The sequence below is a fragment of the Homalodisca vitripennis genome, chromosome 6, assembly GCF_021130785.1.
Source record: "Homalodisca vitripennis isolate AUS2020 chromosome 6, UT_GWSS_2.1, whole genome shotgun sequence".
Lineage (NCBI taxonomy): Eukaryota > Metazoa > Arthropoda > Insecta > Hemiptera > Cicadellidae > Homalodisca > Homalodisca vitripennis.
In genome coordinates this window covers 117,775,954-117,794,499 of record NC_060212.1, presented here as the reverse complement: position 1 = coordinate 117,794,499, position 18,546 = coordinate 117,775,954, and the positions used below count along the sequence as shown (strand labels likewise).

General features: G+C 34.1%; 1 protein-coding gene across 3 annotated transcripts in view; it reads right to left on the bottom strand.

Moving 5' to 3' along the window:
• Nucleotides 1-18,546, bottom strand: part of LOC124364798 (cullin-3-A) — a 66,804-nt gene that overhangs the window by 40,182 nt on the left and 8,076 nt on the right. For 2 of the 3 annotated variants that reach the window (XM_046820560.1, XM_046820561.1), the window contains exons 2-5: nt 12,232-12,429; nt 9,372-9,557; nt 3,659-3,862; nt 1,006-1,185 (exon numbers count right to left, since the gene is read on the bottom strand). In XM_046820560.1, coding sequence (XP_046676516.1) covers nt 1,006-1,185; nt 3,659-3,862; nt 9,372-9,557; nt 12,232-12,429 — 768 coding nt within the window. Of the gene's footprint in view, nt 1-1,005; nt 1,186-3,658; nt 3,863-9,371; nt 9,558-12,231; nt 12,430-13,343; nt 13,480-18,546 lie in introns of those variants that run through there. The other variant, XM_046820562.1, reaches the window with a different exon arrangement.

Genomic DNA, 18,546 nt, shown 5'->3' with positions numbered 1-18,546 from the left:
AGAAACAAATACTTGCTAACATATTTACATAAAAGTTTACATTTACTAAATAACAACCCTAATAATATTTACACTAAAAATTCACGTTTTTCGCTTGGACACAACTCAAATCACTACATTACTTTTGTAAAGAAATACAGTAAACTACTGTATAAGTTACTATTTTATTTTGTATTTACTCAAATGCTTGGTTATTGGCACATAAACAACAAGAAAGGCCGTTACGCAACATGGCACTCGTCCGCTACGTCGCATGACTGGAAGACAGAATCATCTCACAGGTACTTCAGTATTATCACAGCCCACTATTTTTGGACGAGTTTTCCTTATCAGAGATCAAAATAAACTTCATTATACGTTCCTTCTACCAAAATGAATCGAAGAATACTCGATGAGTCATACTTCCTATCTCCAAATCGACACACACGAATGACCTGGCATTTTCGAATAATGAAACGTTGTTCTTATAATTTTTGATTTCATTGATTGTCGTAATAACTTGTAAATTCCAAAATAGGTTAAATAAAGTCAGTTGTTTTTAATACTGTATTTTATTTTGTCCCCGATAAGGAAAAGTCGTCCAAAAATAGTGGCTTCTTGATAAGTATCCAAACAACGTACGTTTCACAGATAAAATAGTAGAGAAACAATATAAAACTCGTATTTAATGATATTTTGGAACCTACTGAATATAGCTGTCTGGTTATTTGGCCAAAATAATCTTGTACTATATAAAATATTATCAAAATATGAAACGTCAAAATTGGCGACACTGGCACTTTATGCACTTTTCGTACCGTCAAAATTAGCGACGCTGTGGCACTCAAAGGGTTAAACATCTTCACAAATTTTCACATTTATAATATTAATATGATAATATAAATGTTTGACACAATTAGCAAAAAAATTGGAAATGTAGTACTTTTCCTACTATACTATTTTTTGTAGAAATAGTAGGAAAAATAGGAAAAATTTTATTTTATCAGTAACAAATATTCAACTTACCTCCACAATTGTTTTCATATGTTTCTTAATTAGTTCGTCTTCTACAACTTCAACGATGCGAGATTCAGTGGACTCGTCAAGGTAATGTTTAGCTCTCTCTGCCTCTTCATTGATCCGTGCCTCCACCTTCTTTATATACACTGACGCACTGTTTTCTGCAAGAAACTTTTGGCTCTCCATCTGAACACAAAAATTCATAACAATGATAGAGAAGCCCAGGAATAAGTTTATAGTTCCATCCAAATATTTCTTTAACTTATGGTGTACCATTATTATAAACTCATTGTTTGTCGGCTCTTCTACTCAAAACACTGATTTAAGAGAAAATAAAACAGTAATTTAGACCAGGACCAATTCAACAACTCTGGCCTGTAAGAAATGGAGAATCTTAATCCTTTTAAGTGGGCAGACATTATATTGGAAAAAGGAACTGCATGAAGGGTATAAGCAGCAATATAGTGTCTGCCGAGTTAAAAGAATTTCAGTTTGCAAATTTTGGTACCCGAAACATTTCAATTTCTTGACTATAAAACACATAAATAAATCATTTTTCATGCAGTAGTTTCATGAAATGATTTCAGCAGTTTTAAGAGGCAATACTGTTAAGAGCCGGGAAGAGTTAAGGAAGAGGGGAATTCAATTAATTCAAAAAGCTAATTTGCAGGGATCCTCTTGATATTCTGTCAGCAGTATATTATACAAGGTGTCCAAAAAGTCCCGGGTTGGTTAAATATTTTTCAAAATATTTAAAATAGAGCTACAAAACCTTACACAAAGTTACTGGACATAAAAATTTATTTTATCACATATTCAGTGATCCGCTACTTCCTCAGGGGGGCGGTCCGCTAGAAGTCAGAAGAAAATCTTAAATGTAAGCATAGGTTGATATGCATATCAAATAAAAGGTCTTTATTAGTAGAGTACAGAGCCGCAAACCCGACCTCAAACTTATAACCGAGTAAAAAATGACAGCTGTTCAAAGATGGCTTGAGTTTGCAACTTAGGTTAATGTAAAAAAAACACTGATGTGCTTTTTGATTTTAACTTTACTAACCCAAAACTGTTTACAATTAATTGTTGCTGTAGAATAATAAGTTTCATTATTTGCAATGATTCAGGACTTTTTGGACACCTTGTATATTTAAATAACTATTATTATAATTCTGGTAATTATGAGTATTAAATTTTATAGTGTAACTATACATAGAAACTACTCTAATTAACTTAAAAGTAAACTATGGCCTTTACTATTAGTGCAAGTAAAGTAAGGGATGTAAACATATTTTCAAAACATCATGAAAATAGTGTAACAGCTTACTATTAAAGATAATATTTAAGATAAATAGAACAAAGATTGTTGGAAGTTATGAGTGAGGTATAATCACAATAAACAAATAACATTAACCAGTATTAAAGAATTATAGGACCCGATAGATTATTATTTGAAAGGCTATTTAAGTGTGCATCACTAAATCACTAGAAGGGGTTTATCAGGCTGATAATTTATTAGGAAGGCGTATCATTAGCCATAGCAGTGGAAATTATTGCTTATGCAACGGTCATTTCCACTGTCAATATTTAATTTGTTATAGTAAGAAAAATCTTATCAACGTAATACAGGCACTATTGGAAACATCAGGCAGCATTGGACAAGTAACCTTTCCATCTCTCTTACTTAAGGTCTATGCCCTCAGAGTCAGAGACTTACAGAAACCTAAAAGATTTGTGCGCTCCTGATGTCTGATATCCTTAGGACTGAAAAGATACGCCTTTAGAAATATTTTTCTTTATCTTTCATACGGTACGACAGTTTAGCCATATGTGTTCCACTGATTCTTCTGATTATCCATAGAGTCTGCATTAATCAGTCTGGCTTAGACCCAACTTCATAAGGTGTTTTTTCTAAGAGGGCCATGTCCTGTCAACATTCCTGATGCCAGGACTTGAACCCGGATCTCTCACTTTTTGGGTGACTGTGCTACCACTAGCATTACCCGGTGGAACAAGTACTTTTTATGATAAAATATTTGTTGAAATTAAATTAGACTTTTGCCTCTTATGCAAATTTTATTAATGTCAATAAAAGTCATTTGACAGATATTCAATCTTCCGATCATATGTTAGTTTGGTTATTTAAACACATTTGTGACAGAAACGCCCAAATACAAAATGATCAAGTGTAAAAAGTAAGGTCTCTGTGCTGTATTGGTAGTGCACTCACCCAGCAAATGAGAGATCCGGGTTTGAGTCCCAGCCGAGCAAGTACTTTTTGTGATCCAATGATTATTGAAATTATATTAGGCTACTGCCACTTATACAAATTTAATGAATTTATATACATATTGAAGAATATAGTAGTATTATCAATCTCCAATTGCTTAGAACCCGGTTTGGTGCAATCATTTCGATCTAATACAAAAGACAATCTAGGTATGCTGATGAGGACTCTCCCTAAGTATGAAACAGTTTTTTTTAACAGGTAATAGCCTGTCACATTACAAATTTTTCAAAATAATTTATACACTTCTGTCAGAATCTCCAGGTGTTTAGGAACAAATTTAAATAAATTATTTTGTACATAATTACATATAACTCCCTCAATGGCCTTTTTGGTGTCTAAATTATAATTTGTTTTTAAAAATGTTTTCCATACTCTGTAAAATTCTGCAGACTGTTGCAGGAATGGACGTTCAAAATCCTCCTCGTAAACGGCTCGGCTATTAATACCCAGAACCATCAACATCTGGCTGGCGTTCTTAATGGCAATGCGGTCGACAACCTCGCCCCTCCTCTCACGCATCACCAGCCCCAGCAGTGTGTCTCGTAGATGGTCCCGGATGCAACCATATCGGACAACCTGCAACCAAACCTCACATCACTTACTGAAAGGCAATTTCTGTATTAATTGCATACTTTGTCCAATTAGAATAATAGTGAACAGTTTACTATAGAATTTTATATTCAATTTATTTTTTAAAGTTTCTGCCTTTTACTTTACTTTTTAATGCACTTTTATAATATACATATATATATATATATATAATATATATATATATATATATATATATATAGGCATTTTTACTCTTTAATAGTTTTAAATTGGTATGTTAGTGTACTTTTTATTATTTCTTATCTCAGCTTATAATACTTTAATTTTCTTAAAACCTGTGTGACAAGCAGTCAACTAAAGATCGATTGCAACGTGAACGCACATTTGTGGATAAGTTTTTCTCTACTTTCAGATGATTTAATTAATTTTAAATAATTGAACTACTCAGGGAACTAAAGTGTGCTGTTTTGTATTATTGGTTCATTCTAGGTGAACTTCTAAGACAAGATTGTGACTCCATATTGGTTTATTTCAACTTTTATTATATTTAATCTTACAGGTTTCCTTTTTACGTTGTTTTTTGAGTATTGACATCCAAACCAACCTAATTTCAAATTATGGTTGACCCGAGTGATTACTCAGTCAACTTAATGTATAAACTGGGATCTAGCACAATAAATCAGGATCCTCAATTCCTTATAAGTAAAATTACTCGAGTCTACATACATCAAATAAGTGAACCAACCTTTCAACCTTCAGTTCAAATTAGGCTACTTAATTGTCATTACTACATAAGCGAGACATGAAAGTTCAAACATAAATTTACTTCAAATAAACCAATATGGAGTCACATTTGCTCTTAAGAAGTTCATCTCAGATGAAGCAATAATAAAAATAGCTCATAAAAGTCAAAATGATTAAATTTTTTATCAACAGAAGAATCATGAACAGAATCCCATGGTTCTTTTCTAAGGAGCTGAACAAATAATTCTTTATTTTCTTAAATAAAGTTTCTCCATACATGATCCACTAACACATTAGGTGCCGTGAAGTACCAATCTGCATGTCAACCAGACCCTGGATTGTGATGTACAGCAATAGTGATGAAACAAGCTATTGAGATCAAGTTGGTTCTATTTTGGTGATGCACTCCTGTGCCATTTAGTTGAACCACTGTGCAATACACCGTCCAGGCCTGCTGCACAGAAGCCTCCGTGCAATACGGGTTAGTTTAATCAGCTGAATCACTGCTGGAAATTTGATTGCTATTTGTCCTATATGACATATTGAATCAATTAATTTAGACTCGGCTCAAATTGATTTCCAAATCTGATTTATAAGTAAATTCTTACTATTCCCATCCTATTAATGCACCAACAGGGATTAGAACTCAGGACCTTCAGTAACCTATACACTATCACCCTTTACCCACTCAGCCACTTGACCTTGATGATAACAGTTGGATTATGATTGTTGTAGTTCATCCAAAACTTGTTTTTTAGTACAGATATTCTTGGACACCATCCAACAAACTAGTGGATTCTTAAAAACATTTAAGTTGGCTGTGTAAATAAAAATTACATTTTATAATCTGTAATCAGTTTAATCCCACAGCGCAAAAAAAAATAATTTCAGTGAACTTGGTAATTACTTGAAAGCAATTGATGAACTGCAAATTCTTAATTTACTTAAATATATAGGGTGTCTCGTAACTCTCTGGACAAAGGTTTACCACGTTATTCAAAAGTCAAAGGTCAAGACAAACATATTTCACCATATGAACATGTGTCTCTGATGCTTAATTTCCCATCTGTCTGTCTATATATGTTTTTCATAAAAAACTTAATATATTAAAAACTAATTAACTAAATTATACTAAATATGGCTCAAATGTTTATAATAACAAGGCCAGTTACTAAAAAAATATGATGAAATTATCTTTAGTATTTTTAAAAAGGCGGCCATTAAAATTTTGAATATCTTAAAATTTAGCTTTTTATTAAGAATTATAAGGAATAACAGTTTTTAGAGGGATTTATTGCAAATCTAATACACCAAAATAATTTAAAAAGAATAATAAATAACTGATTTAGAGCAGATTCACTGTGACAAGACATGGATGGTCCCCATTGAGAGCTGCCGTTTATTCAGTTTTTGTATTGTTGGCTATTCACTGAGAACCTCAATGTAGACCATATTTTGTCACAGTAAATCTGCTCTAAATCAGTTATTTATTATTCGATTTAAATAAATTTGGTGTCATTAGATTTGTGATAATATCCTCAAAAACCTATAATTTTTGTAAATCTTGAGAAAAAAATACTGGCTTTTAAGATATTTAAAGTTTTAATGTCCGCCTTTTTGAAAACACTAAAGATAATTTCATCATATTCTTTACAGTAATTGGCTTTGTTATTATTAACATATGAGCCAAATTTGGTGTAACTTAATTCATTAGTTTTAAAACATTAATTTTTTTCTAAAAAACACATGCAAACAGATAGATGGGAAACCAAGTATCAGAGACCCATGATCAAATGGTGAAATAAGTTTGCCTTGACCTTAGTAATAACTTGTATACCTTTGTCCAGAGAGTTACAGGACACTATATATACAGTAGAGTCCCGCCAATCCGAACTAATTGGGACCGAACCTTGTTCGGATTGACGGGAAATTCGGACTAGGCGGATTTTTGTTAAATAGTACCATTTATCAACTTTCAAGTGCAATTTACGTGGTTTTAAAACAATTAAAATGCATACAATAATCAAATGCAATAAACAATAGTAAGTACGTATTAAACGTAATAATAATATTACAGCTTCCTGTCTTTGTACGGTAACATCGCGTGGTCGAAACTGAGTGCCATTGTTTTGTGCGTAATGAATCTAGTAGAAGCCACCTGTCCTGTGGTGGGCGGGGCGAGTTGGTCGGTGACCTTGAAACAGTGTGGCGCGCAAAACTATTGGACTGCCACTACCTCACCCCTATCCCCTCCACCACCCACCCCGGTGACGAGTGGTGAGACGACAGTTTAGTGCAATCTTCCATACGCGCAGCACGTGCTCTTACTGTGTATTCTGTAGTTTGTGGTTTGCAGTTTTGTTTGTTCTTTGCTCTGCTCTGTGCGTATATCCGATATCATTATGGCTAGTAAACGTAAACAAAACTCGTGTACGTTAAAAGAAAAACTCGAAGTTCTCAAAAGACTAGACAATGGTGAAAGTGCTACTCAACTTTCAATTGAATTTGGTGTCGGTAAAGCGACGATCAGTGACTGGAAAAAGAAGCGGGCAAAAATCGAACAATTTTGCTCTGTTACAAGTGAAAACACTCTAGAAAAAACGTCAAACTACTACTGTGTCATCGTATGACAAAACTCGATGAAGCACTTTACTTGTGGTTTTCTCAAGAGAGACAAAAAGGCATTCCCATTACCGGCCCTCTTTATTAAAGAAAAGGCGCTTCTACTAAACATCCTTATGGGAGGCGATCCGTCATTTTCGGCTAGTTGCGGTTTTTTAGATCGGTGGAAAAAAAAAGGCACGGTATCAGGCAACTGACTGTAACTGGCGAAAAGATGTCTGCAGACAGCAACGCAGCCGCAGCGTATCTTCAGGAGTTCAAAGAAATTACATCCTCCTACTCACCCCAGCAAGTGTACAACGCTGATGAAACGGGGGCTAAATTTCAAAGCGTTGCCAACAAAGAGCCTAGCTTCAAGAGAAGAAAAGTCCGCTCCAGGATTTAAAATGGATAAGCAACGACTAACCGTATTAGCATGCAGCAACGCTTCCGCCACCAATAAGATACCTTTGATGGTTTATCGGTAAATCCAAAAAACCTCGATGTTATTAAAAACATGAATATGAACGCTCTGCCGGTTTACTATTAAAAACCAAAAGAAAGCTTGGATGGATCGTGCTTTGTTTTTCAAGAATGGTTTGAGAAACAATTTGTGCCCAACGTGAGAGCCTACAATGAAGAAAATGGACTGCCTGATAGAGTGTTGTTACTCATAGATAACGCTCCGTCCCATCCGGATGACTTAGAGCTGGTTATTGGTGATATAAAAGCCATTTTTCTACCACCGAACGTTACTTCGATCATACAACCAATGGACCAAGGAGTTCTACAAGCGTTGAAGCAAAATTATCGGAAAAAGCTTGCTCCGAAGCCTGCTTGAGGAAAATGAAGACCTCACAATTCTCCAAAAGCTTAAGAAAATCACGATCAAAGATGTAATTTTCTGGGTGGCAGAGGCTTGGGAGAACACAAGCGTAGGAGCTCCTGCAGAAATCTTGGAAAAATCTTTGGCCTGATCTGCAGTTTGTTGAAGAGGTTGTTCCACCGGTAAATGAATGCGAACTTCTTCCTCTTGTAAAAAAAATACCGGGATGAGAAAATGTAGAGAAGGAGTGTGTTGATGAGTGGACGGCTGTAGATGACAAAGGCTTCGAGGAGTACACAGACGAAGACATCGTGGCACAGGTGCAAGGAGTCCCAGCTGATGACTCGTGTAGCAGTGAGGATGAGGGAGACGCCCCAAACTACCGATATTGTTCCACACAGCGCAGCTGCAAAGTGCCTTTGACCTCGCTCTAACGCTACGTCGAGCAACATGCCGCTGCTACTCCCAATGACGTAATGTTCATTCAGCGTTGGCGAAACATTGCATCGTCCAGTCGTTTTAGTGTGTGTTGCGTCAAAAGAAGATCAACTGACTTTAGGTCTTTAAGAAAGTGTTGGGTTTTGCAGTGTTTTGTTTTACGTTTTTATCCCTTATTGTGTCCCAAGTTAAAGTACAAATTATTTGCTAAGCCTTCCGTAGGGGTTTGTACATTATAAATACAGTACAGTACAGTACTATGTTTCATTTATATTAACAGTATAAATTCCGTACAATGTATGTATCATCTAACGTTTCAAATGTAATTTCAGTTTTTTCTATATGTCAGTAAGTAAATGCTTTGAGAAATAAAACTTACGTTTTTACTATAATAACTGGTTTTAATTTATTTTCCTGCCTTTTTAGCAATTTTATATTTTCTCCTAGCCGTGTTCGGATTAGGCGGATTTTCGGATTGGCGGGGTTCGGATCGGCGGGACTCTACTGTATGTCCAACACATATATATCTGATATAAAGTTTTCCATCGAGGCAAAAATTGATCAAACCAAAATATTATTCATTTAAATAAAAAGTATTATTTTAAACTGAAATAATATATTAACTTTGAGGTTATCCAAGGGTGTGACGTTTCAACTGTCATTTTACCAATATACCTACCTAACTGTTTATCTAGAAAGTTTAATTCGCACAAATTTTCAATTTATAATAAAAATTTCTCTATATTTAAAAAGTTATGGCAAAATTTGATAACTAGACCTAGTAGCCACATTTTGGGTTTAGTAGACAACAATGTATATATTTAATTTCTTTAATTTTAACATACACAATACGATTGAACAACTGGGTAATACAACTGGGTAATACAGTTACTAAACTAATGCACTAATGAAGAGTATAATACATACCAAATCTCTAAATATAATTAGTCCTAGATTGTAAACATTATCTACATCATTCTGTTGCACGTATACTCTATCCATGTACATGAGTATATCTCGGATCATAACCATTGATGTTTGGTGGTCGTTCCAAGCATGATTCAGGGTTTGTAGAAAATTGTTGTTCAATGATATCAAAACATCCTCTCGCACCTATAAAAAAATAATATTATCGTACATCATGCCATAATATACAATAATGGAAACAACAATATTTATACTTTCTGAATATTCACAACATGCCACATCATGGGTTTTGTGTAGAAGTATTAAAATACACTAAATTAGACGGAACAATCAGCTGTTTCTAATATCTCAAATCACAGCTTGTTTTACTTTATTTCTTAATGCAATGGAATTTTCCCACAATTATGAAAAATTGGTATCGCGGGTACATTTTGTAATACGCCCTATGCAACAACTGATTACATTTTGTGTTAAACTTTGCACACAGATAATGATAGTCAAAAGCTTTCAGTAAGATCTACAATAAACGCGCATATCGTACCCTGGTGGAATCACACATAAGATATGGCCTGGCTGTCATCACAGCAAAACCTCAATAGAATACTGATTATAAAGCCAGGACACTGGCTAACCTTCTCTAACAGAGCTGTGTACATTAATAAATTGAGAATTATGACTGTCATTGTCATTTACATTAACACAACAGTTATCCACACACCACACACAGCTCACAAGAGGGGGAAAATATGTGAAGGAAACAGGATTTTTCCGGACATTTGCCATCGTTCAGTGAAACAAAAAATCAGTAACACTACGTTTCGAGATCTGCAATCTGATCTCTTCTTCAGAAGAAGAAAATATCCACTCCTACAACAAACGGAGAGCAATGAGCTACCATCCTACAGCACACCTCACCACATAATACTGCAGAAAACCGTAATATATTGGGCTGAAAGCCTTTAACTTTCTTCCACAGTACAAGGACACCTTCAAGAGTGGCTAATGGAGTGACTATTTTACTCAATGGAGGAATAATTTGAATCAAGATGATTGATACAGTAAAGCAACTATAACTTCAAAAACTGTTGTAACTTTGTAAATCATATTACTTTTTGATTATTGTACACTTCTCAAAGAAATCGTAATAAAGATCTTTTGATATGATTTATAAATAAAATTTGCAAGCTTAAAAGGATCAAATAACAATTGATCCAAATGTTCCAAAACTTTCTAATGAAACTATAGGTTTCAATTTTTGTCTTTCAGTAATTCTAACCTTACTATTTCTAAAATAAATTTCAACATGGAGAAGTACTTTTACCTTTATTAGGGTTTGGTTGGGACTAACTAATAAACTTATCCAAGGAATATATAGGTAATAGCTTAGTTTAAATAGCAAGATTACTCTGAATCAGTTTGAAATTACAGTAATTGTAGTCTTCAAAACTATTTCCACAATGTAGCCTGTTACAAAAAATATGCATATTGTATACTACTCAAAACCTCGTATGGTATCTACATCTGGAAACTTATAAGATATTAAAAAAACACTTAAGAAGAAACATTATTGCAACTGATCTGACAATTCTAAATCACTTTTTTGTTTTACTCTACATTGCATTAAAGACTACCATCTTAAAATGTTATAGATATTAAAAGATTTCCAAAAGTATAAGTTGTTTATAAATACTTATTATTTTAAAACATGTTTTTTTTCTGTGTTGGAAAATAGTTAAGTGAAATGTTTAGCACAAATGCGAATTTCTACCATTTTGATACTTTTTGGACGAATTAATTCCATAATTTCACCAAGCCATAGCAACTACTGTCTCTAATGTACCACATAGAGTCTCTATCTATTAAAATATTACAGCAGTCATCATGTTCACAATTACTTCTGCAATGGTACATGCTACTGAAAACTTTGTACGGCTGTTATCTGGAAACCTTACTAATATAAATAAAAAACACAAGAACATGCTATATTGAAAAACAAGTTTTTGTTTTGTTCTATGATACATAATAGCTGGATGGGCTTTTAAAACTTGATTTAAGGAAAATTGTCTAAACCTACAGATAAATAAATAAAATCCTTTTTCTAGCATCTTATTGACAACATTCATGGAATGGAGGAAACAGAACAGTTTGGAAATTTTACATAACTGTAAGACATGTCAAAACCTCAGTATTTTCGAAGTATATGACATTTTTAAACATTTCAAACACCAATACTCAAACTGTACAATTTTAAACAAAAACTTTCAGTTCGTATTGTATTTTTAATAATATTCTCTAATAGAACATTAATAGCTACAAACACTAAATACTGACTAACCATGTCGATTGCTATATGCCTTAAGACAATAAAGTATTGATTTTGATTTGAGAAATGACAACAGCTGCACACTTCAACTACGTGTGTGCGATAGGCCTACCATAATGTGTGTTTTGTCTGAAGCTTTTGTTCGAACATGTAGTTGGAACTGTTCTGACAAGCCATAACACAGTATTTTTAGTTCATATACACTTCCATGATTATAGACCACTAGTTTTATATTTTTGTTATCCCAGTCTCAAAGTGTTGATAGAGAAATATCTAAATACAATAGACAACAGAATTTTTGCACTATTCTTAGAGAATAACATTAGCATCAAAGATATAATATTAATACGTTTGATTTATATATATATGATGCCTGTAATTTGTGCTGGTATAGCATGGTCTGGTTTATTGGACCTTTGTATGAAAAGAGTTAAACAATCCAACAGTAATGACAATCCTAATACATTATGAAATATTTATTTATGTGTACGTTTAAGTAGTAACTATTAGAATTAGTTATTAGTAAATTAATATTACCTTTAACTCGAGATGTTGAGTGACCACTTCTTTCAGTCCGGTGTATAGTCTCTCGCCATATTTGTGGAGTACCATTGTGTACGCATTCCTGTACAACTCTTCAAAACTGAGCCCAGAATTGTTTTTCTTCTGTATCTCTTGTATAGCGTTCTTCAATAATGTCCATATACTTTCTACATACTTTTCGTCCATGGACATCTATAAAGAAACATAGTCATCACTGGTGGTACAGTTCAATGTTCTTCACATTGAAATGGGGAATTAACAATAAGGAATCCTGTGAAGTCACCAAACTACTTATCAAAATTTGACTTACGTAATTCTGCAAGCCTTATTAAGCCTTACTGATCTGTACGTACATTCAACACAGTTTAATGTAGTGTACTGTGATAGTGACGTCTGATAACACTTCCTCTGTCCTACTGATTTGAGTGTTAATAAAAACAAACAAAATAACAGTCACTATGTAATGAGCCAGCTTCATACGTTCAACACAAAAATCAATAAAACTAATAAACAATTCTCTAACCTAGGACAAAAATAATTTTTTTTTTCATAAAAAACCTATGTATAGGATTTGATAATAAATATAGTAATCAAAGTGTAATAGTATAGCTTTTTAAATTTAGTTTTAAACTGTTTATGCATTTGAGAAAGTCAGTAAATAAACTGCAATAAAACACTACATATAATTTGAGAATTTCTGATAGTCGCTCTAGACTAACTCATTGTGTCTCTGGGTTTTTGTAAGTCTGAGTAACAAATACAGGATAGAACAATAAAATCTTGTAACCTTCTCCCTGTGACCTTGTAAACATTACTGAGTGCTTTAAAATAGTTAATATTCAAAATAAAGATCATCCACTTATTCACAATTGATTCCTTCCCAAACCGAGTCCAGGCTGATTAGATCCAGTCATCTTGTTCTGGGTGAAGATATTTTGTGTACTCGGAAACTCATTGAGGGGGGTTCGTTATTGTGATTAAAAATAAATCAAGTAGGAATAAGTATTTAGCAGTTCAAATATGGACTCCATACTGTAGCCAACTGAGGGTATGTAAAAGAAAATCCATATCTATACATCTCAAAAGGACCAATAAACAGAACTCACAAGTGCTGCAGGTAGTATTTGGGCTGTTTGTTGTATGGCCCTGGGAAATGTTGCTCCAGAGATACTTCAATTTTTTTTTTTTTATTTTGTATAATAAAGTATTATGATATACCAGAAAATCAATTTTCAGTTCATGACAGTAAAATTCAATTTGGAGTACCTTGAATAAAGTTTCTTATGAAAAAATCCATTGCCACTGCAAAGATCAAATAAATTCCAATTTCAATACAATTCATCATAATAATTCGAAAATATCTTCATGAAATTTTATTTTCTTACACTTTTTGTTTATTAACACTTCTATAAACAAAAACTAGGTTTGTTATTATAGAATTTTCACAACAGCTGTTATGACTTTGGTTAAATGTTTATAATTTAAATCTGATTACAGTGCATTAAATTGAAATAAACAAAAAATCTTAAGTATTTTCTGTACACAAGATTTATGCACTTTAAACTTCTATTTTTTTTTTCTTTTACAAAAGAATTTTATAAACTTACAGAAATTCCATATAGCATTTTTATAATTCAAATTAGTAATCTTTCCACAGAGTGAGAATTTATTAAGTATATATTTCATAAATTTTCAGCTGATGCTAAAAATTTACTGTATTAACATTTTGTTTATTTTCAATACTTTATACAGTCTTTTATACCTTTTCAAATAGGAAAATTGTTTAATATTTAAGGGTATTAAGAAGTCTTGTCTTTCTTGTGTATGGACGTGAGAGACAAATAAGTGAACACCCAATTATATATAATTGTTTTAGCAATGTAATGTTTTATTTTGGATGAAATATTTCAATACTTATTTTATCTGTGTATGATTCCTCAATTTATACTTAAAACTATCCTGAAATATCCTTGTTATCTCAATAAATAGTGCTTATCTTATCATGAATTGATAGAAACTCCACCCTTCCTTATCAGCTTTGAAATGTAGTTTGTACCTCCTTTGTAAACACTGACTGCCCCACTATGTGTATTTATCCAGTGTTTCAGGCCATTTCCTATACTTATTAGAGTAGGCAGAAAACCCTTTTTTAATTTTCAAGTTGTAATAGTGCAAAATTATACAGACAAAACAAAAGGAAAAATTATTTTTAAAATTTTTGAATATGATGTTTTCGTAATATAATAGTTATGTAACATCTTCAATCAAATAGAGCGTAAACCATTGTTTTATAATTTTGTTTAGATCAATTGATACACTTCGATCACACATAGGTCATAAAATGTCATAATATTGAAAATTTCACATTTACCAGAATGTCACAGGGTTCCCTACACCCGGCATCAGCATGGTTCTGATTCGCTTTAGATTGATTGAAAGTTATGAAGGAACACAAGTATCAGACTGTAACAGAATTAAAAGTGCCAGAGATGCTTTTTTGATGTGACTCTTAGTGCAATTGATTTCAGACTTCTGTTGAAGTTCGTAATGAGCTCGTGAGGTCCCATGGAATAAATGTTTCTACCTAATAATTAGAAGAAGGCTAAGAAGGCTTCAAGAAGAGGAACTTGGAAGCCTTGCTATAGGCCCTCTGTTACTACTAAGCCATAAAAGATCTTATTTGGAATTTGCTCAAGATCATGTAAACCCGACCGCAGCCCAATAGAGCCAAGTAGTGAGCACTGATGAGTGTCTCTTCTCCCTGAAATCACGACCATGAAAGTGTGTGGAGATGGGCTGGAGGCTCAATGTGCTATATTATCACAAAGCAACAGGTTTTATGTTGGGTCCATAATTGTTTCGTGGGAAGCCCACACTGATTATGTAATTTTAAACAGAAGAGCATTAAAAGCTGTAAGGTATGTGGAAGAAGTTTCATCAGAGTAGATAGTGGTTTTTCGGAATTGATGTGTCCAACATTTTTATTAATGCAAGGTAATGATAGTCTGAATACCATTAACATAGTGCAATATTACTCACATGACGTCAGGATCAATGTTATGGAATGACTTGCAAACAGTCCAGACCTTAATCTATTTCAAAATGTTTGGGATGTCGTGGGAAGAGCCATCAGAAATCATTGGGATGAATTAAACTCTTTTCAACAGCTTAGTCAGGCCCTACATGAGTAATGGATCATGGACAGAGCATAATTGTCAGCGTTGGTTGTAGACTGCAGGCAGTCGTCATCAGAACCTGGGGTGGAAATACAAGATACTAAAATACAGCGACCAGGAATATAATACACTGACAATCCCTAAAGCCCAATATATTACAGGAGTTAAAGCCGATTCTGCCACTCCCATAGGTCCTACCGCCTGAAACATTGCCCGCTTCTGGCAAAAAATTTCAATTTGCCAGGTGTTGTTTGAAAACACAATTACAGTCAAGATAAAGTGTTATTGAATAAATCATTATGATAATGGAGATGGTATAAAACAATTGTAAATTTTATTACATGTCTTGAAAAATAAGTAAACTGAGCAAAACACATTTATGATGAAATGTTAAGACATTAAAAGTGTATATATTTTAAGAATTTCCCAATATCATGTACATAAACTAATAGGTCAATCTTCTGTTAAAGTTTTGCCAATTTTATAAAGAAAAATTAACTATGAAATCCAAATCAACTGTGATAATCAAAGAAATCAGAAAATGAAATTCAAAGACATACAATGACTTGAGAAGTAGAACAGATACAGAGCTGAATGTGTCTGCCACTTCTTAGAAACCAACTGTGGCCAACCAATCCCTAACTGATGATGCCTTAAGCGACAAAAGCACTTTTTAAATAAATTAAATGTGGAAGTTTGAAAAATGTCTTTCCCATTAAAACCTACTCACTTCCATCAAGAATACAAAGCAGAAAATCAGATTTGTACCTCTACAGAATGTCCCGAAAGGTGAGGATAGCACGTTGTGTGTAGTGCTCCTGATTGTGCAGTTTATGTTTATTCCCCACACTGCTATGAACCTCAAGTACATGCTTGAACTATTTTTATGTATAACCTTTTCTATTGCAAATTTTGTTGACTTTGCGAGTTAAACACCACATAAACACAAAACCACATATGTGTTTACATCAGTGTTTACTGATTTGTGCCACGTGTATAAATGAAGAAACAGATCTAATATTAAAAGAATTTAAAACTTTCTTTGGGATCTTGTTGCAATTGTGTGTACCATCAAATTGAATAGAATTGTCAGAAACACCATGAATTGTGACAGATTTCTTATAAGTTTGAGGTGTTTGCATTTCAATAAAATTACTCCTAGGACTACTGACAAGCTGTAAAAACCTGTATAATTGTTAGAAGATGTACTGTTCCTTAAATCGGGTAGGTCACCTGGTAGCGGAGGCAAGTACACAAAATACTTTATGAATCCCCCAAAGGTAAAAATCACTTGGCATCAGGTATGGTGAATGTGGAGGCCATGAGAAACAAGCTCTGACATTAGACCCCTTGTGGCCAATCCAACGGTCGGGTACAGTGACATTCAATCAATCAGGTATCAGGTACTGAGTTATGCCAGTGAAGCAGTGCACCATCTTGCCAGCAAATGAAATTCTGTAGTTCATCTTTTTCTAATTGGGGAAATAGCCATAGTTCTAGAGCATCAAGATAAGAAGTACCAGTTACAATCCCTTCTCCAAAAAAAAAAAAAGGCCCATAAACTTTCCGCTTATACATGGCACATAAAACATCAATTTAGGGGAGTCTTGCTTCAATTGCATCATATCGTGAGGGTTTTCTGAGCCCCTGATATACACGCACATTGTGAGTGTTCACATGTCCAATGAGGTGAAATGTTGATTCATCACTGAAAACAACATGATCCAGAAAATCTTCATTGTCGTGCAACAACATTTAGTTTGCAAAATTGGCATGTAAAGCAAAATCTGCAAGCCTTTAGAGCTTGTACCAACTGCAAACGATAAGGATGTAGTTGTAAGTTTCTCCATAAAAAATTCCAAACAGTTATCACTGGAAATGCTAATAATTCATGACTAGCCTTCCAAACTGATTTCTGTGGGCTACGCGTGAAAGTACCTCTCAATTGCTCAACACTCTCTTCACTAACTATTGGCTGCCCCATTCTCTTCTCTTTGCAAAGGCATCCAGTATCTTCAAACTGATGATACCATCTACAGATGTTATTATCACTTGGAGGATCACAACTGAACTTTATAGGGAACTCAAATTGCACATTTACAACAGATTTGATCTTTTTTTCAAAACTGCAGAACACAAAACGCCTTCTGTTCATGAGTCGCAATTTTTGCGACTAGTGCTTTCTAACGGATGACAAAAGAATCATTGCGTCTGCATGCGCACAGGTGGCAACAAACAAATTATTTTAATTTGATGCATAAAATATAATTTTGTTATATGTAAAAAAAAGACTAATAAGTATTAAAACCCTGATATTTATTTATAAACACCCGGTATTTATACTTTCTTGAACGGGGCAACAATGCAAACGATACTACTCAACCAGAAATACCTTAGACTGGAAGAAAATTGTTAGGGCCGGAAATACAGTCTTTATGACTGAAGTAGGCTTCCCAAACTTGCATAAGTATTCTTTTGATCACGCCAGCAAGTTAAGTTTACTATGGTGTCTGAAATACTATTCATTCAAACCTGAGTAAAAACTATCAGAAAATTCTTGATCTGATCGAATTCTACAGGAATGCTTGTTATAGTAGTACTAATGAAAACATTCAATAGTTGTTACTAGGTAAAATAAGAAAAATAAAAACATCATTTTCAGAAATGGCACCGTGACAGGGCACTCGTCCTCCATAACCCTAATGGAAATGTTACCATAACCTCCTGCGCTAATACGGCACGTCCAGTAATCCGGCACTGTGTGAGCGATGACGGGTCGGGTCAATGCCCTTCGATTCATGTCACTGCAAGCACGGATGACTCACCGGCCCCCCGCACCGCCACTAGTCACTCACCAGTTGCTTGCCTACTTGCGCTCTGGCTACAGTACTACTGTATACAGCTTCGTTCCGTTGACGTGTTTGCTTGTGTTTGTGTTTCATTGACGTGTGTGCTCGTGTGTGTTATTACGATATTTTATAATAGTTGAGTGCGATGTCGGAAAAACGTAAACATATGACATTAACGCCAATGGCGCAGTGTAGTGGGTACGGCGGTTATCGCAAGATAACCAGATCAAGCAACGCCGAGCGTGGCTGCTGCTTGGACAGGTGACCGCTGAGCGATCCTGTCC